This window comes from Lynx rufus, unplaced genomic scaffold, assembly GCF_022079265.1.
Source record: "Lynx rufus isolate CCGP_SWC_20201006 ecotype Redwood Valley unplaced genomic scaffold, mLynRuf1.p SCAF_10, whole genome shotgun sequence".
Taxonomy (NCBI): domain Eukaryota; kingdom Metazoa; phylum Chordata; class Mammalia; order Carnivora; family Felidae; genus Lynx; species Lynx rufus.
Genome location: NW_025814824.1, coordinates 1393644 through 1418102, shown reverse-complemented (window position 1 = coordinate 1418102; position 24459 = coordinate 1393644). Strand labels below are relative to the sequence as shown.

At 63.5% G+C, this 24459-nt stretch overlaps 1 protein-coding gene across 2 annotated transcripts in view; it reads right to left on the bottom strand.

Moving 5' to 3' along the window:
- Positions 1-5329: 5329 nt before the first annotated feature.
- The window catches only part of PHF2 (PHD finger protein 2), an 80985-nt gene continuing 61855 nt past the window's right edge, over positions 5330-24459 (bottom strand). For both annotated transcript variants that reach the window (XM_047100656.1, XM_047100664.1), the window contains exons 12-22: positions 20167-20535; positions 19092-19211; positions 18805-18920; positions 17065-17243; positions 16917-16987; positions 16039-16199; positions 11669-11943; positions 10403-10498; positions 10028-10137; positions 7824-8175; positions 5330-7273 (exon numbers count right to left, since the gene is read on the bottom strand). In XM_047100656.1, the coding sequence (XP_046956612.1) occupies positions 7185-7273; positions 7824-8175; positions 10028-10137; positions 10403-10498; positions 11669-11943; positions 16039-16199; positions 16917-16987; positions 17065-17243; positions 18805-18920; positions 19092-19211; positions 20167-20535 (1938 nt within the window). In that variant the 3' untranslated portion in view covers positions 5330-7184. The remainder of the gene's footprint in view (positions 7274-7823; positions 8176-10027; positions 10138-10402; positions 10499-11668; positions 11944-16038; positions 16200-16916; positions 16988-17064; positions 17244-18804; positions 18921-19091; positions 19212-20166; positions 20536-24459) is intronic.

Here is a 24459-nt window from a genome sequence, read left to right as displayed (position 1 = left end):
TCTGCGCTTCCAGGGGCCCCGGGCCTACCTGGACAGGTCAGTCCGGCCAGTTACAGAAGGACTGGCTGCCACCTCTCCCTGCCGACCTAGCCATGCCCCTGACAGCCTGCCCTTCACCCGCCAAGACGTGAATCACAGTGGCCTCACGGGAGGAAGCAGTGATAACCCCAGGCTCCAGAAGGGCCACCCCCTGATGCTCTGTCCTAATCCACCCTGCAGGGCAGGGCTCAACCCAGCCCCCTCCACTCCTGCCCCTAGCCTGTCTGTGCGGCCCTCCCCACCCCTCACACCACACACCCCTCCGCCTGGAGCCCCCCTTCTGCACAACCCACCCCCCAACCTTCCCGCCCCTCCCTCCTCCCTGGCCCCGGGTCTTTCGGTCCACCCGTCTGTCCCACTGCCCTGTGGCCACTGGCGCCCTCGCCGCCCTGGACCCCAGCACTGAGCGGAGGGTGGGGCTGGAGACCGTCCTCGGGAGGCACAAGGGCCGCTCTGACCACCCATCAGATGCCCTGAGAGGACGGAGGGATGTGGGGAACCCCGCAGGCAGTTAGTAGGGAGCCACGGAAAGGGACTGAGCTGGACAGCACACACAGGAGAGTGTCTGGGCTGAATGTGGAGATCAGGAAGAAGGAAATCAGAGGGACAAAGGCAGGGAGAGCCAGTGTTGGGGTGCTAGGGGGTGTTGAGGGGGCTCGTGTGGGGGGTCCTGGGGAGGGCCACGAGGGGCCACTGTGGGGGCTCCTGGGGGCAGCTGAGGGATCCAGCTGGTGCCGTGATCCGAAAGAGCCAGAACCAACCCAGGCCCGGGGTCCGGGGAGAAGTCAGGCGAGAAGGACCCACGGGATCCAAAGGACAAAAGAGCGAGGGGCCGGGGGCAGCTGAGCGGCCGTGGCCGTGGGGCACCCTGGAGGAGCGTCCGCGTGACAGGGAGGAAGTCGAGCTCGCAGAACCAGGACCCTCCCTCTCCTCCTTCCTAAAAGCAGGCACATCCGCCGTTTGGGAAATGCCGTTTGCGGGGCTGGGGGGGCGGGGGGGCCAGGAGGGAACGCAATCTTGAAATCACACTGGCTGGAGCTGGGGGGAGGCCGGCGGGCCAGCAGGCAAGCAGGCGGACAATTAATTACGAGGACCCCGCTCTGAGCCGGGCGAGGGCCCAGCCAGGCCGGGTGTTTACACGCTCGCTCGTCTGTTTGGGGCCTGCAAATCCGTGTCAGATGTTAATGGAACAGCATCATTTTTCTGCCGAGGTGGCACCCCCAGGGATGTTTGGATGAGGCGGCCGGCGGGACTCGGTCTGGGAAAGGCAGGCCAGCGGCTGAGGAGGGAGATCATTTGTCAGGCTGCCCGACAGCCCGGCCGCCCCACCCAGGTCCCTCTGTCCACCAAGCTCGGGGGATGTGAAAAGCAGCGACCCACTCCAAAATAGGAGACTGCAAACTGGAAGTGAGTCTGACCGAGCATCCCCACCAGTGGACACAGGCCAAGCGGGCGCGCCCAGCAGCAGGCCTCTCGGCCGCCTGAGGCCGTCTGTGTCCTGCCGTGGCCGGACCCCCACGTGGGCCCTCTTCCGCAGAGAGGGTGCAGGGAGGAGCGGGGGGGACGCACTCCCACTCAGCGACAGCTGCTCGCTGTCGGCAGGCGGAAGAAGAGGCCCAGAGAGAGGACACGACTGCCCAAGATCACGCAGCCAACAGGCCCCGGGGTAGGCAGGCCGGTGGCCGCTCTGCGCGAGGACGGAGCTGAGGCCCCTCCCTGAGGTCCCACAGCCAGGCAGCAGGCAAGGGGAGCCTGCCAAGGGCTCCTCAGGCCTGTGCTATAGCCCCTCACCAAGACAGGCGTCCTAGGCCGAGGCCCGGAGGACACGAGACCTTGCTGGAACCCTGGCCCCGGTGAGCTCCCCACCCCTTGTTCCCCACCCACGCTACGCCCCACTGTTCCTCAGGAAGCCACCCCTACCCCAGGGCCTTTGCACAGGCTGTACCCTCAACCCCAACACTTCCTTCAGGCCATCTCCTCAAAGAGGCCTCTCGGCCCCAGGGTCCAAGCCTCCCCTCCTCCACAGGCTGAGGCCAAGGCGCAGTGGTAGGCAATTGGCTGTGGGAAAGCTCGAAGCACCCTGCCCGGCACACAGTAGGAGCTCGGGAAGTGCGGCCACACTGGCGGCATAGTCTTTGATACAAATCTTACGCCACGGTTATCACTGGGAGTTACTGTGAAGGAGCCTTGCTTCCACGGGGCTGGGAACCAGCCTGGATTCTTATGCCGGTAACATCCTTTTGCAAACCCTGAATGGAGAGGCCTCTTGACTCTCCTTCCTACACCCCATCCAGAGACTCAGTACTGCGAACGAGGGGGGGGCAGAGACCTCCTGCAGCCATGTTTCCTGCAGAAGACCTGCCTCAGTGTCCCCATGTGCAGAGAGGGCTCTTTGCTTGGGGCTGTGCAGAGAGAGGCAGGGTAGGCAGGGCTCAGAGGGGGAGGCAGGGTGGAAGTTCTCATGCAGCCTGCGGAACTGAAGAGACCCTCGTGGTGAAGGGGAGAGCCAGGCCCTTCACACAGCTCTAGGTGCCACAGCACGGCTCCCTGCTGCCTCCCCTGCATTCGAGCCCCTGCTCCTAGCTGTCCTCACGTGCACCTCACCCTGACCCCACACATCAGGGCCTTGGCACAACAGCCCCTGCCCTCTGCTCTGGCACAGTTCCTCCCTTTGGGACCCAGGAATTGTTCTGCTAGGACTTGAACCCCAGCTCCACAAGCTGTGAGACTGCGTGCCTCACTTTCCCCATTGATAAGATAAAGACAGTCCCCAGACCTTCAACAGAGGACGGTGGTGAGTGTGAACCTACCCATAGGTGGCTGGTGCCGACGACGCTGACGGGATTATTGTTCTCTCCTTCCTGGCACTTCAGGCGCTGCTCACTCACCTCTCCGGCGGCGGCGGCGGTTGCGTCCCCTAGGCCGTGCGTCCCCTAGGCCGCCATCCCAGGGCTGGGAAGGAGCTCCCGCCTCCATTGCCCGCGGCCGCCGGCCGGTTCTCGGCCCTCCCCTGCCCCCTGGTGGTCACTCTTGGTACTTCCCCAAGGTATTTCCTGACCATTTTGGGACTGGCTCGGTCCCCAGGTTCCAGGCACCCGGAGGGGCGGCCACGCAAAACAGACCAGCTGCCCGAGGCACCGGGTTCCCGCCCGCGTGGAGACGACAGAAACATGTGCCTGCTGGGCACAGGGCCAGGGCGCAGGGGGACCCTCAGGGGAGGGGAGCCTCGAGGGGCAGGAGGACGATATTCCAGAGGGATGCCTCCTGCCCCGGGGCCTTTGCTCAGGTTGCTAAAGACATTTTCATCTCCTGCAGGTGCTCCAGGGAACCTCTCAGACACCCCTTCTGCCTGCGGTGTGCACGGACCCTGGGGTTTGTCTCTGCATGGCCAACCCGTGTGAGGGAGCTGGTCACGCTGTGATCCCGGAGCTGGCAAGGCTGGGGCTCTCCCCGAGGCAGGAGAGCGGGTCCCTCCTCCAAACGCGGTGACCGCCTCAGGAAAATGGGCTTCTGGTCGGCCTTCATGACGGCTCCGGAAGGTTCTCAGCACAGCAACCGGCACACAGCAGGTGTTCAGTTTGTGACCAGGGGATCTAGTTGAGCAGCGTGTGTAACTTAGTGTTCGGTGCGCCGCCTGTGCCTGTCAGACAGCAGTAACAAACGGCTCAGCGTCGCAGAGGCCTGACGTGCAGCTCGCCCGTTGCTCTAGCAAAGTGTTCTGCAGTCAAGCAGCTATCTCCAGGGAGGCCCTCCTGGGGTGGGGGGAACCCAGGAGCCCAGCCGCTGGCCCCCAAGCGGCCCGCGGGCTATCTGCAGGCTGTACTGGGGGCTCACTGGGCCCCCGCCCTCCCAGCTTACCAGCGTGGGGCTGTTGGCCTCCCACAGAGAAGGGGAGACGACCTGGGGAGGCCCCGGCACGGGCCCGCCTGGCCTACCCAGAGACGCACGTCCCGAGCCCGCGCACAGACATGGCCGGGCAGGGACCTCGTGGGGATGCCTCACACAGGCTGTCAGGGCCACAGTGAGGGCACAGGGCACGCCCGGGCCCCAGCCCCCAGACGACCTCTGAAGGCCCAGTCCCGAGAGCCCCACAAAGGTGGGGGGACCTGAGGAGTGCCCAGACGGCCCAGCCTCCAGGATGTGGGCTCAGGACCCACCAATCTGGGTTTGGTGGGGCTCCAGAGTGAGGCCTGAAGGACAGGGTTGGGCACAGGTACCTGGTGGCTGCGGGTACCGCCGGGGGAGCCACAGGGAAGAACTGGGCTGGATCTGGGCAGGGATGGGACAGCGCAAGCAGGGGGAGGGCCTGGCCGGGGGGGTGTGCCAAGGCCACTATCTCTCGTGGGATCTGATGGAGGGGACTGGGCTTGGGGCCGCTCTGGGAGAACGTCACATGCACGGGCCCGGCGGAGGGGCAGCCCTGGCCTGACCCGGGGCATCATTTGGTGGCAGTACCTTCCAGGCAGGAGGGGGGCCCGGAGCCCCCACCCCCGGCCTCCCTTAGCTCAGCCGAGGCCCCAGAGGCATTCAGCCGCTGAGCGGGACAGAGGATGTGCACGCTGGGCACCCAACAAGGTGGAGGAAACCAAAGCTCGAAGAGGGGGACGAGGATGCTGTGCATTGCATTTCTATGCCCCGTGGCAAATGGCACCAACACGTCACCTGAACACACTGCCGCCCACCGATGCGTGTTCAGCTGTGTGGTCACAGTGGCCTGGTGGGCACATCCACAGGCAGCTGCTCAGCTACCTGGGAAGCCGATGCCCTGGGCCACGGCCATCTGGGAAGTGGGCGCACAAGGACCACCCACCGTCCCTCCACCATGCCCCATGACGGGCCCAGGGATACTCAGCAGGTGCGGGGGTGGGGGTGGGCGCAGGCACCTCTCCCAGAGCAGCGGCTGGTTTTTCTGCAGCTGCCCATGCCCTCCCTCCTCAGCTGCCGTGCGCTGTGCATGTGGAGGGGGTCCAGGCAGGACCTGTTGTGAATAACTCTCAGATCCCACATGCTGACACCGCAGGGTGCGGGCCCTGGGCTCACTGACTCAGCTAAACCGTTCACCTGTGAACCCTACGTGGTTCTAGAGGCTCCGGGGGCGGGGGGGCGGTGCTCGGGGCCGTGGCGGCCGCTCCTGCAGGCTGGCTTGGGGCACTCTGGCTTTCCGCGGGCAATCCAAAGGCTTTCCGAGAGGGCTGGCCTGCCTGCCCACCCTCGCCCCAGCCCCGCGCTCCCCTCCCGCCACCCCTCCCGCCACCCCTCCCGCGGATGAGCAGGAATGACACAGACATGGTTCTGTACAAAACCTGAAATATTTTTACTCTTTTAAAACTTTGATCTAAGCTGCCTTAGACCTCATGGACTCGATACAAGAGTAATATGAATCGGGAAATAAAACACTTTAATAGCCACGGTAAACTTTGTTAGAAATGTACATGTTGCCAAATAATAATAATAAACTTTAAAAAATAAAAGAGAGAGAGAGAAAGAGAACAGCTTGATGGCCGGGTTAGATTATATAAATGTTCAACAAGGACGGGAAAGGAAACCTCGCAGACGCCAGGGCGGCTCCGCCGGGGCCCGGCGGCGACCTTGCCCGCCAGCCTGGGGGCGGGGCCGCACCCCCCCCCCCCTCCGCAGCGCGGGCCACTTCTGCGCATGGACACAGCGCCCTGGGACGGGCGTATAAACGAAGCTCATAAGAAATGTACAAATATAAAAAGCTACAAACATTAATAAATTACAGCATCACAAAACACAGAAACACTTCACAAGGTGCTAGTAAAATAGCGGCGTCCCCACCCCCTTCGCCAACAAGAAGGAAAGAAAGAGCTGGTATTCGAGTCGAAGACCCCTCTCTGATCGCGTCTGGAACAGGTCTCGTGCGTGCGGTTTGCTTCTGTAAAGACAGATATAAGGCTGCACAGACATCACTTGTTTTTCAGGCAATACCTTAGTTCCTAAGAGAAAGAAAGAATACCGACGATAACAGTAGAAAGAAAGAAGGAGAGGAGAAGCATTGGAAACCCAACTGCTCATCAGACTCGGCAAAAAACTCGTATAAATGTTAATGAAGGACTCTCTAGAAAGAAATTCCTAAAGATACTTTTACTCTTATAAAAAAGAAGTTATTTAAAAAGCTATTTACACGCTACATTCTATGAAAAATATGCTTCAGGAGATACATCTAAAATTAAAATACAGGATTGCCTGAGAAACAAATCCAGCCCCTCCGTGTCACTGGGCGGAGGACGTGCGGTCCGGGGTCCGCCCGTGGCCTCGACACCAAACACCGACAGGTGACAAGACAGAAGTGCGGGCCCTGCGTCCCTGGGCCGCCCAGCCGCCGTCAGCCCCGCCAGGCAGGTGCCTCGGCCGACAAGTGCTTCTCCGAGTGTAGCCGGTGGGGCTGGACGGGGCCCGCCCACATGGCTTAGCCTGGGCTCCCAGGCCCTAGGTCGTGGCTGGGCCCGACCCTTCCAGGGGGACCCCACGATAGCGCCCCCACCCACCAACACAGACCCTGCCGCCGGCCCCAGCATCCCGACAAACGCCCCGGCAGTTCAGGGCACCACATCCACCGTCCGGCCCGCCACCTGCCGGCCACGGAGCATAGAGGCCCCTCTCCTGGCCGGGCCGAACGCTCTCTGGACTGAGAATCACTCAGGAAGAGTAGGGGGGCACACAAGATCCCATTTTCTCCTCCTCTTCCTCTCTAGTGTTCTTTGCCTCTTTTAAGCCTCTGGAGGCTACCAGCCTGTGGCCAGCTCAGACTCTGGGCCTGGTGAGCGTTGGCTCACTCCTCCTTCCTCGAAGGACTCATGCTCCCAGCAGAGCTGCGGAGGCCCTGCAATCACACCCACACTCAGGGGTGCCTGGAGGCTGTCCTGAAACTGGAATGGTCCTCACGTGGGCAGGGCCGAGTTTCGGGAACTGGTCACTCTAAGCAACTTGAGAAAGGACATCTGTCCACGTTGGTGAGCTCCGCCTGCTGAAGCAACAGATGCTCGTGTGGGGGGGGAGTGGTGGCCGGGAGGGGGCCAGGCCCTCCCTGGGGTGAGGCAGCGCGGCCACCCTCCTGGGGGCGGATGTTCTAGCGGGGCTCCGGGGGTCCTGAGCGGAGCGGAAGGATCCTGGCTTTCCAAACTTTAAAGGAGTAGTTTTCCATTCCGATGAATTTTCAAAATTTTCCCAAGCCTCTGCTTGGCGGTGGCCATGCCCTTTTTTGTACGTTTTCCTGCAGGCCAGAGACACAAAAGTGGCGGGTGTGAGAGCTCGAGAGGAACCTCCCCTCCGGGAGCCCCCATCTTCTCTGTAAGACAGGCCTGCGGGCCTGAGCCCCGGGGCTCCAGACTCCGCGGACCCACCGGTGGTCACCCAAGTGCCCTGCCGCGAGGCTGTGGGATGAGGGTGGGGGGCCGGCACCACAAGGGAGTGAGGCCTAGCCCTCCTCCTGGCGGCGGGAGCCACACTCCTGTCCACAGCCAGCTGGGCCTGGGGGCCACGGTGCAGGCAGATCGGGGGTCTGGGGGTGAGAGTGGGGACCTGGGGACGCAGCCAGCCGTCCTGCCCCCGAACCACCCAGGGAGCCTGGATCACCCTGGGCCCCTGGGCACACTGCCGACGACACCCAGCTCTAAGCTGGGCCCCAAAGCCAAGGCGAGCAGGAGCAGCTTTCGCACTGAGAGGGGCCCTGGCCGAGCACGTGGCCGTAGACGTGGCCACCTGGGGACAGAGGGGACCCGTGGTCCTCTAGCGTGCAGTCTGGGGGCACGCGGGCGCGGTACCTTTGGCGGCAGTATTGTTGGGGGATGACGCGGAGGGCCGCCTCTGCGCGAGGAAGACCCCGGGGGCCATGGGCTGGGAGGCGCGGCTGGCCTGGGCCCCTGCAAAGGCTCCGGCCGCAGTGTACTCGTGGTCCGCCAGGCTGCTGCTGTGGGATTCAGGCGGGGGCTCGGGCGAGCTGCCCTCCTGCGAGGCCTGGCTGCTGGCCGTGCTGGCGGAGGCCGGGGTGGCGGAGGCCGGGGTGGCGGAGGCCGGGGTGGTGCTGGCAGAGGCGGAGGCCGAGGCGGAGGGCGAGGGGGTGTTGGGGGCCAGCTTCCTTTTGGTGCTCTTCTTCTTCCTGCTCTTTTGCTCCTCCTTTGGACAGAGCATGCGGCCGGGCCTCAGACACAGGGGCTGGTCCCTCTTGTGTGAGGCCACTCCCCTGGCGTTGGGCCAGCTGGCCCCCAGGAGACCCGGCTGGGTCCACACCTAGCCCCACGCCCCCCCACCGTGAACCCGAGCAGCACCGGGACCCGTGCAGGGACCACCGTTGCCCCCGTGCGGGTGAGCTGCCCTGGACATGGGGACACATGGAAGGTGGCACCACCACTCAGCTGCAGTGGACGTGCCCCCTGCCCCATTCCTCCACCCATAGCCTGACTCCCGGCCGAGGGGGGGAATGTGCCATCAGTACCCCCCTCCCCAACCCCCTTCACTCCCAGAAACTTGTGAACAGGGATCAATCAGCAAGACTCAAATGTCCCCAAGCCTGAGACAGCTCCCAGACTGGGCAGTTTGGGCAGGGGGCTGGGGGGAGGAGCAGAGGCCCGGGAAGGGGGCTGGGGGTGGACCGAGGCCTGGGCAGGGGGCAGCGGGGGGGGGGGGAGCAGAGGCCTGGGCACAGGGCTGGGGCGGGGGAGCAGAGGCCTGGGTAAGGGGCTGGGGGGGAGCAGAGGCCCGGGAAGGGGGCTGGGGGTGGACCGAGGCCTGGGCAGGGGGCAGCGGGGGGGGGGGGAGCAGAGGCCTGGGCAGGGGGCTGGGGCGGGGGAGCAGAGGCCTGGGTAAGGGGCTGGGGGTGGACCGAGGCCTGGGCAGGGGGCAGTGGGGGGGGGGAGCAGAGGCCTGGGCACGGGGCTGGGGCGGGGGAGCAGAGGCCTGGGTAAGGGGCTGGGGGGGAGCAGAGGCCCGGGAAGGGGGCTGGGGGTGGACCGAGGCCTGGGCAGGGGGCAGCGGGGGGGGGGAGCAGAGGCCTGGGCAGGGGGCTGGGGCGGGGGAGCAGAGGCCTGGGTAAGGGGCTGGGGGGGAGCAGAGGCCTGGGCAGGGGGCTGGGGGCGGGGAGCAGAGGCCTGGGCACGGGGCTAGTGGGGAGCAGAGGCCTGGGTAAGGGGCTGGGGGGGAGCAGAGGCCTGGGCAGGGGGCAGCGGGGGGGGGGGAGCAGAGGCCTGGGCACGGGGCTGGGGGTGGACCGAGGCCTGGGCAGGGGGCAGCGGGGGGGGGGGAGCAGAGGCCTGGGCACGGGGCTGGGGCGGGGGAGCAGAGGCCTGGGTAAGGGGCTGGGGGGGAGCAGAGGCCCGGGAAGGGGGCTGGGGGTGGACCGAGGCCTGGGCAGGGGGCAGCGGGGGGGGGGAGCAGAGGCCTGGGCAGGGGGCTGGGGCGGGGGAGCAGAGGCCTGGGTAAGGGGCTGGGGGGGAGCAGAGGCCTGGGCAGGGGGCAGCAGGGGGGTGGGAGCAGAGGCCTGGGCAGGGGGCTGGGGGCGGGGAGCAGAGGCCTGGGCACGGGGCTAGTGGGGAGCAGAGGCCTGGGTAAGGGGCTGGGGGGGAGCAGAGGCCTGGGCAGGGGGCAGCGGGGGGGCGGGAGCAGAGGCCTGGGCACGGGGCTGGGGCGGGGGAGCAGAGGCCTGGGTAAGGGGCTGGGGGGGAGCAGAGGCCCGGGAAGGGGGCTGGGGGTGGACCGAGGCCTGGGCAGGGGGCAGCGGGGGGGGGGGAGCAGAGGCCTGGGCACAGGGCTGGGGCGGGGGAGCAGAGGCCTGGGTAAGGGGCTGGGGGGGAGCAGAGGCCCGGGAAGGGGGCTGGGGGTGGACCGAGGCCTGGGCAGGGGGCAGCGGGGGGGGGGGGGGGAGCAGAGGCCTGGGCACAGGGCTGGGGGGAGGAGCAGAGGCCCAGGAAGGGGGCTGGGGCGGGGGAGCAGAGGCATCTGGGGAGCTGAGCCCAGGCAGGGCCCGTCTCACCTGCTGGGACAGCTTGGCTGCGGCAGCTGCCAGCCCAGTCTCGATGGAGGCCACTCTGGTGCCCTCACGCACAGGCCTGTCCTGCCTTGGCACCGATGGGCCGACCCTCGCTGCAGGAGAGAACGTCAGCCTGCCTCGAATGGCCACCTACGCCTGTGCACCCCTGCGTCAGTCTGCGTCCAACACCTTACAACTCAGGGAGGGGCCCCACGCCAGCAAGACAGGTGACAGCAGGCAGGGGCCACACGGAAGGTGGACTCAGACCCCCACCCCAGGCCAGGTGCAGAGACACCCCCCCAGGGCTGCTCATCCAGACAATGTAGGTGAGGGGCCGGCCCCCCGCAGGCAGTCCCCCAACCCCGGCTCCTGCACTACCTGTGGGGCTGTAGGGGGCGTCGTCCGAGCCCTTCCTCTTCTTGGACCGGGACTTGAAGACCGGACTGTCCTCATCAGACTCCAGGGAGGGGTAAACTAGGAGGTGGACGGGGGGGGGGGGGGGGGAGGCTGAGCCCCTGCTGAGAGCGGGGGACTTCAAGCTGCAGAGCACTGTCCCTCCTGTCACGGCTGCCACACACACAGGCGCGCGCGCGCGAGGGCACAAGCCCCCTGGGAGCCATCCAGCCCAGGCCCCCTGAGGCACAGCAAGGGCAGGGACTGGCCAGACAAGAGCTCCCAGGCCTCCCCAGCGAGTCTTTGATGAGGAAGCCCCGCACAGCAGCTCTGGGGGGATTCCCGGTGCCCCCACCACGGCGCTCACTGCTGTCAGTCTGTCAGAATAGGGCAGGCCCCACATCCAGGCCCGCGGGTGTCCACCCGACACGGCAGGGCCAACCTCCCCTCGGGAGGGCTCTCCAGGGGCAGGAGGGGGGAGTTGAGGCCCTTGGGCCGTGGGGACCGTGCCGAAGGCAGACCCCGCATCACTAGGGTAGCACACCCCTGGGCCCCAGACATCCCCAGGGGGGCAGGCCAAGGTGTGGAGGCAGGTCCTCACTCCTGAGCCCTCCCCTGCGGCCAACAGCAGCTCCCCAGAGCTGCCCGGAGCCCCGAGAGCAGGGCCTGGAGGGCTGGGGGGGAGGGTCATGCCCTAAGGCCCCCTGCTCACTGCCCACCTTGGATGTGGGTCACTCTGGGCCTCAGTGTTGTGACCCACACAGAGACAGACGGGACGGCCGTGGTCTCAACATGTCTGTGAGCACGCCACAGTGTGGCCGCAGAGGGGGGAGCGGGGCCGGTCCTCAGAGGGTAGAACAGCCGTGGACCTCCGACCCAGCAACGCCCCGTCCCAGGTCCACGCCAGAGGCACGGCAAACGTGGCCACACGGCACCCCTGCACTAACGTTCCCAGCAGCGGCGTCCGTGGTGGCTGAGAGGCAGAAGCCAGCAGGCGGCCGAGAGTGGCTGGAAGGGGCCAACACGTGAGGCAGCCACGGCAGAGCACGCGAGAAGGAGGGTCTGTGCCCAGCACGTGACGCACACAGACGGAGAGACTCTGTGGGCTACGGGCCAGGGAGGGGCTCTTTCTGGGTGGCGACCATATGCTTCTGAGGCCGACTTTCCTGTCTCCTGAAGACGGCCCAGCTCCCGGCAGGAGCACAAGCCCGGGGGCACTGCCGGCACCCGCCCGCACCCCCAGGGCCTCACCATAGTCTGAGTCCTTGAAGCAGGCATCCAGATGGTCCTGCTCCTCCTCGTAATCATCCAGGTCCACGCTGTTCTTCGCTGCCCTCTTCAGCAGCCGCTTGCCGGCGCCCTTGCCACCACCCCCGTTCTTCCGGGCACCGTGAGCCACCAGCGAGCTGCCCTTGGCCTGGCCGGCGCCCCACGTGGTCTGCAGGCAGGAGTCGGAGGCCTGCAGGTTGGCCATGGACAGCATTCCCTGAATTGCTTCCTGCGTGCTGGGGGAGGCCGGGGGCTGGCTGGAGACACAGAGAGAAAGGCGGCGCTCAGCCCACAGGCCGCGGCCCACAGCACTGAGCCCACGGCTTATGACCCGTGGCCCACGTCCCACAGCACTCAGCCCACAGCAAGCAGTCCATAGGCCATGGTCCACAGCCCACGTAGCCCCACCCCGCAGTGGCACAGGGCACAGGGTGGAGCACAGCAGTAGCCGATGACTCCCTCTCCGAAAGAGCCAACCACCCCCTTCTCCAGCCCTTTGCCCCCACACGCTGCAGGGTCAGAGAGGGCATGGTGAGGGGACACAGGAGAAGAGAGGGAGCAGAGGGGGCAGAGAGAGAAGGGTGGCAGATGGACGGGCCCGTACCGGCCTCTGATCGCGCCTGCTCTCTCCCACCGGCTCTTTCCCTGCTGGCCACACCTCAGCCCGGCCTGAGCTCGGCTCCGCTCAGCCGCCCCCTCAGGCAGCCTTCCCAACACCACCCTCTGCTGACCTGATCCGGGCACCTGTCACCCTCCGGCTCTGGGCAGTGCCGGGCCCCCTTGCCACATTCTCTTCGCCTGCGCCCCCCCCCCACCCCCACCCCCGCCATCACCTCCTCCCAGCTGAACTGACTCCCCTCCCTCCAGATACCCAGTGAGGCTGTGCCGCTGACTGACGCTGCGTCCTCCGCTGGCCTGGGCTCTGGGAGGGGTGGGTGGCAGCCCCCCTCCCCCCCAACAGAACAGAGGCCTGGACGAGGCTGGATGGGGACAGCTCTCACCGCCAAGGCCTGGGCTCCTCCAGGTGCTGTGCTCTCCTCCCCGTCCCCACAGACCCCCGCATAGGGTCTGTCTGGGCCTTCTCAGGGACCTCAGCTCCATGTCCCACCCCCCCGCCAGGCCTGCTTTCCTGCCCCTGCCCCAGCCCATGCCTCCTTGCAGCCAGCACCCCCCGCCCCGCTCCCCCCCTAGCCTATCTGCACCAGGACAGATAGCTCACCCTGGTCAACCCTCCACATCTCCCTGCAAGGCAGCCAACACCCAGCCCAGGAAACTCCCAGTGGGCCTGGCCCAGCAGGCATCTCCCTTCAGGGGCCGTTTCTGGCCCTTGGCCTCACCCCCGTGGGACAGGACAGCCCACCCTGACCTGTGGGCCCCCAGCCAAACCACTGTCTCAGGCATTCCTGAGCTGACCCTCCCTGGGAGACAGGACCAGGAGTCCCGAATGGGGTGGGGAAGCCACAGGCGCTTAGCCCTCCTCCCCATCACAGACCCAGAAGGCCTGGGCAGCGGCTGCAGGGTCCAGCCCTGGTGTCTGACATCCATGCTTCTCCTGCCTGCCCCATGTGCCCTGGGGGATGGACCCACTCGAGGCTACTGTGACCCCAAAGCAGCACCCAGGGTGTCAGTCCACACAGGCCCTGCTGGGGGCTCTGCCTCGTCCTCTCTCATGCTGCCCCCCTCCCCCACCCCATCTTCCAGAAGTGTTGGAAACACATTTAGTAGTAAGACCATTATAACAAGAAGGAGCCACGAGTCCCGGCTCAGAAGTGAGAACTTCTCAAACGGAGGGCCGGCAGGCTGGGGGAGATATAGTCGGCCCCCAGGGAGAACAGACACAGAGCGTCCCTGCAGGTCCCAGGGGCCCAGTGAGACAAGCTTGGACACACGTAGTCCTGCTGGGTCACTGCTGGGCTCTAGGCCAGGGATTCTGTCGGGAGCAGGGAGGAGGGGGCTGGGGAGGGCTCTCCAAGCAGCATCCCCACAAATACCGCCATTCGGGCTCTGCCCCAGATACCCTGGGCCACAATGTCCTGGCTTCTGCTGCAACCAAACAGGACTGCAGTTCCAAAGCCAAAACGATAGGAAAATCAAGTCGGATGGTCAGAATCGGGAGCTCCTGGACCCTCTGCCCCGTCCACCCTGCACAGGCAAAGGCTTGTCCAGACCTAGCCAGGAGCACACAGTATACCACGGCTGTGCCACGGTCACCGGTGGTCTCTGAGCAGCACGACCCCCGACCTGCAGGGGAGACAGCAGGAGCCAATGGCTGGCCCGTCACCCTCTGCACCAGGCTCTCTGGGGCATGGATGTGGCCCCGTCCGGCCCCGTCCCAAAGCTCTGGGCCCCCTCACGCAGCCTCAAGGCTGGGCAGACACCAGGCTTCCCACAGGGACAGGAGGGCAGGGGGGGCAGGACACCCACCGGGAGCTTCCCCTGGGGAACTGGCGTGGTCCCAGCCCAGCTCTGCTGCACCCAGGAGGGAGGCCTGTGGAGCCCAGGGCTGCACGCTGCCCGGGCCAGCGGTCAGTCCACGCAGGGCGGGCGCACCAAGGAGCAAAGTCTAGCCAGTGCACATGGAAACTCATCTCTTAATCCTCCAATTATCATACCAGAATCCTCCCCCCAATCCCCAGCGGTAAACGCTAAGCAAACCATCCACAAGAAATTAACATATTTCCCTCCATTTTTTTTCAGCTGTTTTTTCCCAGCAGCAGATACTTAAAACAGAGCAAATGGACCATCAAAAACTGACCCGCTCTCCAAATGGGAGACTGGGGAGAGGGACTGCCTGCAGCAGGCGGTCCGGGTGGGCCTGGCAGGCACGTGTGCACGTGCGGGTGGGTGTGTGTGTGCAGGGCAGTCAGCGGTGCGCCTCGGACCGGCAGCCCTCCCTCCAGAGTCCGAGCATCAGCCAGCCAGGGTTCTTTCCGGAAGAAGGGCGCCCCAAGGCCGCGTGGGGCCAGTGCCCTCCTGGAAAGGGGGTCACAGCCAGACTTCTCCTGGCCAAGCCTCAGGCCAGGGTCCCGCCATAGCAAAGGCCACAGGGCATTTCTGTCGTGAGGGACTCATATCTGTGCGTGCACAGAAACCACTCAATGCCAAGCAGGAAACGCATACCCCGAAGGGCAGCAGACACTGCCAGCCACGCGCCGAGAGAAAGCACCTACAGCTGCCTGTGAACACAGTATTGCGCAAAACACCGTGATTCGTGAAAGAAAACACAGCCAAGTGACTTAGCCAGAATCCTCTCCGATCGCAGCCTAATGCGCTTCCTGGGGGCCCTGCGGCCTCCCCACAGCTCATGCAGCGCTGGGACTGCGATTTTGGGAACACGGTCTCGGGGGCAGAGCTAGGGGACCGGGTTCTGGGCAGGCCACGTGCGCCCTGCCTTCCTCAGGCCCAGCCCTTCCTGCCTGGATGTCACCGCCCGGCACAGCCCACCGTCCCGGGCCCCCACCAAGCTCTGTCATCGGGCAGGACAGGGATTCTGGCCTCCACCACTTGTGCTGCCTCAGTGTCTCCTGGGCCGCCGGAACGTGCTGCCGTCGCGGGGACGGGCAGGGGACAAACTCCCAGGTGGGAGGCCCTGACCCCTCGGTTATCTGTCTGTGGTACTTGTGGCAATTCCACGTGAGCAAAAAATGACCACAATGCTTAAAAACAAAATTAGCCGGATGGGCAGAGAATTCAGCTGGGACCATCACCAGAGAAACGAGCCCAGAGGGGTTAATCCGTGTCTCTCGGATCGCAGGTCTGGGGCCTAGCAGGCCTGGGCAGGAGGAATCTCGGCATCCAGGGGCCCCCGCAGCCGCAAGTGGGCTCCCAACCCTGCCAGGCAAGTGCATGTCCGTTTGCACACAGGGGTCAACGGCAATTTGGGTGGGTCTGCACGTGCCCCCGGATGGGTGCGGTCATCTGGGGACCTGGCAGGTGTGGCCCCTCCCGGGGCACGCCTCTCCTGTCCCCAGGCTCTGAAACGACCTTCTCTCTCCCTGCAGGGTGAGGTCTCTGAAGCCCTGGGTCCCAGAGACACCAGGTGCCCTTGACCCGGAGGCTGGGCACAGGCCATGGAGAATTTCCTACATTCCTTCACAGCATTTGGGAAGCGTCTAGATAGAGACTGCTAGACCTCCCAGCCAGGAGCCCAGCCCAGCCCCGGTTCTGCGCATTCCCCCGAGGAGGGCAGCCGCTCAGCCTCCTCTGAGTGGCAGGGTCGGGGGGAGCTCCGTGCCCTTACTCAGGGGCTCCACAGACCTTCGAGAACAGCAGGCCAGCGCCCGCTCACCTCCCTGGCCAGCCCACCTCTGGGACGTAGGCCCGGAGAGCCCACGTGTGCCCTGCAGGCCTACCTGTTGGGGTTGTACTCGAGCGCTCCAACCTCCTCACTGGCCTGCAGCAGGTCCAGGATGCCCGCGGCTGAGCCCCCGCTGTCTTTCTTCACTTTGGCGTTGCGGGCAGGCTTGGTGTCCGTGTCGATGTGCAGCGAGCCCTCATCAGAGGACTCGTCACTCTGCCGCGGGGATAGAGCCACGGATCGGACAGGGCTTGAGGGACAGCTATTGTCTCCCTCTGGCCACAAACAGGTTTCTCACAGTCTTTCAAGAGCCGGCCCTTAGAACAAGCACTGCGGGGCCTGCTGGCCAGACACACACAAAACGGCTGGACCCCAGAGCTTTCTGTCGGGCCCCAGGGGCCTGTCCCGGAAGGCTGCCCTATTTCCCCCAGGAAACCCTGGTTCACCGAGCCTTCCACAGGAGCGCCGGTACTGACAACAGATGGGAGGAGAGCCCGTGTGGGTGGGCAGGGAGCTGGTGGGAGCACGGGCCCACACGCAGAGCCCGTTAACAGCCACTGGCGGGTAGCTCTGGGGACCCCTGGCCTCCTCGCGCACAGCCACCGTGTCCTGGGCTGGACGCAGCCTAACTTAACCACCCCCCAACCATGGTGCAGGACCCCCGGCAGGCCTGGCCCCGCTCCCCCCCACCATTCATCATCTTCATGGTGGCACAGCCACCCACAGAGACCCGAAGACCCTCCTTGAGTCCCACCCCTGCGCTCATCCCTCCCTGTGGGTCCTATGGCACGTGGCCCCACTCCAGAACCCAGGCCAACCCCCAAGGAAACGCCCGGGGAGCATGAAGATGAGCCACGTCCCCTGCGAAGCGGGACGGCCAGAGACAGGGATGGGCGCGTGGCCTGGCCTCCCGGGGACCCGGGGCAGACACACCTTGTAGAGTGCCGAGTCCAGCTTTGGCTTCGTAACGGGCGTGGGCAGCGGCTCCTTCCCGTCCAGTAAGACTGAAAGCACAGCAGAGATGCGTCTGGCAGAGGCCACGGGAGCACGGCCGCCCCCCACCCCCTGCGCCCTCACTCACAGGACAAGTCTCTCTTGGGGGCACTCCGCTTCCTCCTGATGGGGAACTCGTCAATCTTGAGCTCCCCATCATCGGACACATACTCGTACTCGTCCCGCACGGGCTGGGGCTTGTCCTCCTTGAAGCTCTGCACGGCCCCAAACACGCCGGGGCCAGGCTGCGGCTTCAGGGCCTTGGAGCTGTGGCGCACACGCGGGCCGGTCAGTACCAGGGGACAGCGGCCGGCCCGTCCTCCAGCTGTTGGAGGGTGTGCTCCCCCCGCCCCCCCCCCCCGAGGCTCTGATCCCAGCTCGATTTCAGAGGCAGCCAGCATCCACGGCCTGGGGTCCCCGTGGAGCCGTGCTGGAAGAATTAATTCCGACTGCGGTGCAGACACAATGTTCTAAAAGCTATCATTCAAGTCGGGTGAGGCGGGGCTCCGACGCGTCCAGCAGCGGGGACAGTAAGCCAGGGCTGGGCCTTCCGCTGCTCCCCACAGGGCAGCTCCAACTGCCAGCATCTGAAGCATACACACCAGGCGGCAGGGAGCCCTGCTGGATGTGCACACCGGCATGCACACAGAGCTGTGATATGGTGTCCACGCGCGCGCGTGCACGCACGGCTGTGATATGGTGTCCACGCGCGCGCGTGCACGCACGGCTGTGATATGGTGTCCACGCGCGCGCGTGCACGCACGGCTGTGATATGGTGTCCACGCGCGCGCGTGCACGCACGGCTGTGATATGGTGTCCACGCACACGTGTGCACGCACAGAGTCCCATCCACCGCTGCCTTCTCCATTTCCAAAGCTTCGGCGCCCAGCAACCGAGCTTCAGACAATCAAGCATGTGCTCGGGGCCACGAGGTCCAGGCGACGGGCCCTTCCCCACAGGCCTCTGGGCCCTAAGACCACCCAGACCAGACCCAGGCCCCTGCTCACTGAGCAGTCTCGGCACACTGTCTAGAGGTCTTGGGACTAACGGGATGTCGGGCCAGGCTCTGCACGGCACTGGACGTTGCCCCGCCCTGCTTCCCCACCACCTGCAACAAGGAAACTGAAGCCCATGGCAGAAAACTGGCCCCATTCCCACTGGGATGTACTGCTTCCCAGCCGGGGGGCGCCCACCCCAACCTCAGACTCAGCGAGCAACCGCGCGTGGGACCCTGGCTGACAAGGGGCTTCTCGGCTGCCAAGCTGCTCAGCAGACACAGACCCCTTCCGCTGTCTGGAACACCGCCACGCCCACTCCCACACACACCCTTCCTGCCTCTCGGCTCAGTGCCACCTCCGCCAGGAAGCCCTCCCGATTTCTCGGGCCCCACAAGCCCTGCACTTCTATCCTCCACGGCCTCCATCACAGCCATAATTTGGGGCACATTTGAGAACGATGGGTTCACACAGGCCTCTGAGCCCCGAGGCCAGGACCCTGACCCACCCTACGCGTTCTGTGCCAGCCCAGGGCAGCAACTGGGCTGGAGGCCACCCAGTCACGCTCTCCCCTCTGCAAGCACACACCAGCTGGCCCCTCTCCACCCACCAGAGCTATCAGGTTGGGAGGTGGGCAAAGGTTCTGCCTGGTGATGTCAGCCGGCTCCGGAAGGGGTGGGGGAGCTCACCTGGGGACCCCTCCAGGAGGTCGTGTGTGTGCATGTGGGGTGTGTGTGTAGCGTGTACGAGCCCGTGTGATGTGGGGTGCGTTTCTGTGCGTGTGCTGTGTGCAAGCGTGTGCGCCTGCCCCTGCAGGCTGAGTGTGCACGTACCCCAGCAGTCTCTTGTTGAAAGAAAACGAGAACTTGGTGTCCTTGTTTCCTGAGAGAGGAGACTTCTCCAGCTTCTGCTCCTCCTCCATCTTCAGCAGGGAGTCGGGTTTGCTGTTCTGAAAAGCAAACCCAGGGCTGTCACTGGGCTGCATGCAGGCAGCCAGTGGGCGGAGGTGTTGGGACTGGCCGGCCTCCTCCCTCGGACCACATCATCCAGGAACCCCATTCTCTGTAGCGCCTAGGCTCACGTGTGTGCAAACGTGCGCACACACGCACACACTCCTCACCTTGTACTTCCACTTGGCTTCTGACTTGCTCTTAGTTTGTTCTCGGATTTCCAGCCTCTCCACATCATTCTGTGAACTGATCACCTCCTTGTTGGGCACACTCAGGACACCCTTTGTGGCCTAGAAAATAGCAGTCATGACCCAGCAGTGGACACAGGAGAGGGTCAAGGATCTCTGAGGCTACAGGGCAAAGTGAGAGCCACACGGCACAGAGCCCCTGCCTCCTGCTGGCTCACATGCAGCAGCTCAGCTACCCATCCACTCACCCCATCTATCCACTCATCATCCATTCATCCACCCCATTCACCCACGATCCCATCCCCTCCATCCATCCATCCACCCCAAACACCCACCCATCCACCCACCCACCCACCATCGTAACCATCCATCCATCCATCCATCCATCCATCCGCCCACCACCCCATCTATCCACCCACCTATCGGCCCATTCATGTACCCTCCCCCCCCCATGCCCTCCCTCCCTCTCCCTGCCATCCATCCACCTGTTCATTTGTTCATTCATCCACCCTCTCTGCCTCAAGGAAAGGAAAACCAATGTGCCCCACTGGAGCCCTGTGACACTGGCCCTGGTTGTCAGTGATTCCCCGAGAAGGGGTATCAGCCTCCCACTAGCAGGAGATCACTCAATGGGGCCGGGTCCCAGTGTCTCATGGTCCCTGAAGCCCACGCCTAAGGCCCTCTGGTTACACTGGTCAGGGCCAGGCCTGCCTCTCCCACTGATTATGGGGGCTCAGGCCCCTCAAGTAACTGCCCACATTGCCAGTCCCCCTTCTACCCCCCCCGCCGACTGCTCTCGTGGGTGCCTGGCCCACCTTCAGGTCCCAGAGAAGACTCAGCCAGCTCGTCCCCCCGCGAGACCCCGGGTGGGACCCCCGTCCCAGCACAGACGCCACTGCCTTCACTGGGAGGCTCTGTCCCCACTGCGCCGAGCTCGTTGGGCACAGCCCACCTGCCCCCGGCCCCTAGTACAAGGACACGGCAGCCCTGGTTCTGGGCCGCAGGCCAGCCTCCGAGGTGTCTGTGGACCCTCTGACAGGAGGGTGAGACCACCCACCTTGCCTTTCTTGGGCGGCTCGATCTTGGTAAGCGCCTCCTTGGTGTGGGCCTCCAGCAGGTCCAGGTTGGGGATGGTGGGAGAGGCTGCCCCCCTGCACTTCTTCCCTTTCTTCTTGCCCCCATCCTTGAGCTTTAGGGGCTTGGGGGGCTTTGGGGGCTTCGGAGGCTTGGGGGGCTTGGGGACTTTGGACGGTTTGGGCATCTTCATGGTTTTGGGAGTCTTTTTCTTGGACGCTTTCTCCAGGAAGGACCGAGGAGGGCTGGCCTCAACAGGGGATGGGGGCTCCTCCTTCTCCCGGTCCCCAAAACAGACCTCATCCGAGGAGATGGCCGGGGTCACTTCAGGTCGGGTGGCCTTGGAGGCATTCTGGGGCAAGGACAAGAAGAGGTGGTCAACCACCTCCTGCCAGGAGGGCCTCAGCCCAGGCCGGGGGAGACAACCCAGCAGAAAAGAGCATCCGTCTACATGCTTGCATCTGTCCTATGGCATCCGTAGGACACACCCATCTACACCACCTCACACTCACGTCTGTCCTACAGCATCCATACGATACACCCATCTACACCACCTACGGGTCACACTCACGTCTGTCCTACAGCGTCTGCAGAATACGCTACCTACACCACCTACGGGTCACACTCACGTCTGTCCTACAGCGTCTGCAGAATACGCTACCTACACCACCTACGGGTCACCCTCACGTCTGTCCTACAGCGTCTGCAGAATACGCTACCTACACCACCTACGGGTCACACTCACGTCTGTCCTACAGCGTCTGCAGAATACGCTACCTACACCACCTATGGGACACCCTCACGTCTGTCCTACAGGGTCCGTAGGATACACCCGTCTACACCACCTACGGGTCACACTCACGTCTGTCCTACAGCGTCTGCAGAATACGCTACCTACACCACCTACGGGTCACACTCACATCTGTCCTACAGCGTCCATAGGATACACCCGTCTACACCACCTACGGGTCACCCTCACGTCTGTCCTACAGCGTCTGCAGAATACGCTACCTACACCACCTATGGGACACCCTCACGTCTGTCCTACAGCGTCCATACGATACACCCGTCTACACCACCTACGGGTCACACTCACGTCTGTCCTACAGCGTCTGCAGAATACGCTACCTACACCACCTACGGGTCACACTCACGTCTGTCCTACAGCGTCTGCAGAATACGCTACCTACACCACCTACGGGACACCCTCACGTCTGTCCTACAGCGTCTGCAGAATACGCTACCTACACCACCTACGGGTCACACTCACGTCTGTCCTACAGCGTCTGCAGAATACGCTACCTACACCACCTATGGGTCACACTCACGTCTGTCCTACAGCGTCCATAGGATACACCCGTCTACACCACCTACGGGTCACCCTCACGTCTGTCCTACAGCGTCTGCAGAATACGCTACCTACACCACCTATGGGACACCCTCACGTCTGTCCTACAGCGTCCATACGATACACCCGTCTACACCACCTACGGGTCACACTCACGTCTGTCCTACAGCGTCTGCAGAATACGCTACCTACACCACCTACGGGACACCCTCACGTCTGTCCTACAGCGTCTGCAGAATACGCTACCTACACCACCTACAGGACACCCTCACGTCTGTCCTACAGCGTCTGCAGAATACGCTACCTACACCACCTACGGGACACCCTCACGTCTGTCCTACAGCGTCTGCAGAATACGCTACCTACACCACCTACGGGTCACACTCACGTCTGTCCTACAGCGTCTGCAGAATACGCTACCTACACCACCTATGGGACACCCTCACGTCTGTCCTACAGCGTCCATACGATACACCCGTCTACACCACCTACGGGTCACACTCACGTCTGTCCTACAGCGTCTGCAGAATACGCTACCTACACCACCTATGGGACACCCTCACGTCTGTCCTACAGCGTCTGCAGAATACGCTACCTACACCACCTACGGGACACCCTCACGTCTGTCCTACAGCGTCCATAGGATACACCCGTCTACACCACCTACGGGTCACACTCACGTCTGTCCTACAGCGTCTGCAGAATACGCTACCTACACCACCTATGGGACACCCTCACATCTGTCCTACAGGGTCCGTAGGATACACCCGTCTACACCACCTACGGGTCACACTCACGTCTGTCCTACAGCGTCTGCAGAATACGCTACCTACACCACCTATGGGACACCCTCACGTCTGTCCTACAGGGTCCGTAGGATACACCCGTCTACACCACCTACGGGTCACACTCACGTCTGTCCTACAGCGTCTGCAGAATACGCTACCTACACCACCTATGGGACACCCTCACATCTGTCCTACAGGGTCCGTAGGATACACCCGTCTACACCACCTACGGGTCACACTCACGTCTGTCCTACAGCGTCTGCAGAATACGCTACCTACACCACCTATGGGACACCCTCACGTCTGTCCTACAGCGTCTGCAGAATACGCTACCTACACCACCTACGGGACACCCTCACGTCTGTCCTACAGCGTCTGCAGAATACGCTACCTACACCACCTACGGGACACCCTCACGTCTGTCCTACAGCGTCTGCAGAATACGCTACCTACGCCACCTACGGGACACCCTCACGTCTGTCCTACAGCGTCCATACGATACACCCATCTACACCACCTACGGGTCACACTCACGTCTGTCCTACAGCGTCTGCAGAATACGCTACCTACACCACCTACGGGACACCCTCACGTCTGTCCTACAGCGTCTGCAGAATACGCTACCTACACCACCTACGGGTCACACTCACGTCTGTCCTACAGCGTCTGCAGAATATGCTACCTACACCACCTACGGGACACCCTCACGTCTGTCCTACAGCGTCTGCAGAATACGCTACCTACACCACCTACGGGACACCCTCACGTCTGTCCTACAGCGTCTGCAGAATACGCTACCTACACCACCTACGGGACACCCTCACGTCTGTCCTACAGGGTCCGTAGGATACACCCGTCTACACCACCTACGGGTCACACTCACGTCTGTCCTACAGCGTCTGCAGAATACGCTACCTACACCACCTACGGGTCACACTCACATCTGTCCTACAGGGTCCGTAGGATACACCCGTCTACACCACCTACGGGTCACACTCACGTCTGTCCTACAGCGTCTGCAGAATACGCTACCTACACCACCTATGGGACACCCTCACGTCTGTCCTACAGCGTCCATAGGATACACCCGTCTACACCACCTACGGGTGACACTCACGTCTGTCCTACAGCGTCTGCAGAATACGCTACCTACACCACCTATGGGACACCCTCACGTCTGTCCTACAGCGTCCATAGGATACACCCGTCTACACCACCTACGGGTCACACTCACGTCTGTCCTACAGCGTCTGCAGAATACGCTACCTACACCACCTACGGGTCACACTCACGTCTGTCCTACAGCGTCTGCAGAATACGCTACCTACACCACCTACGGGTCACCCTCACGTCTGTCCTACAGCGTCCATAGGATACACCCGTCTACACCACCTATGGGTCACACTCACGTCTGTCCTACAGCGTCTCCAGAATACACTACCTACACCACCTACGGGTCACCCTCACGTCTGTCCTACAGCGTCTGCAGAATACGCTACCTACACCACCTATGGGACACCCTCACGTCTGTCCTACAGCGTCCATAGGATACACCCGTCTACACCACCTACGGGTCACACTCACGTCTGTCCTACAGCGTCTGCAGAATATGCTACCTACACCACCTACGGGTCACACTCACATCTGTCCTACAGGGTCCGTAGGATACACCCGTCTACACCACCTACGGGTCACACTCACGTCTGTCCTACAGCGTCTGCAGAATACGCTACCTACACCACCTACGGGACACCCTCACGTCTGTCCTACAGCGTCTGCAGAATACGCTACCTACTCCACCTACGGGACACCCTCACGTCTGTCCTACAGCGTCCGTAGGATACACCTGGCTACACCATCTACCAGACATGTTCGTGTCTGCCCTACAGTGTCCATAGGATACCCTCACATCTGTCTGCACCATCATGTGACACATCCATCTACAGTGCCCACATGACAGGATGCCGTTCGTCTGCACCATCAGCTACCTGACCCCTCCGCCTCCTTGGTGGGAACTGCTGTCCCGCCCTGCAGCACAGAGAAGCCGGGGGCAGTCCGGGCTCACGCAAGCAGGGTCTCCGGAGGCTGGAACTGTCCTTCCTCCAGTCTCCTCCCCGCCCCTTGGGAAAGCTGCAGAGGA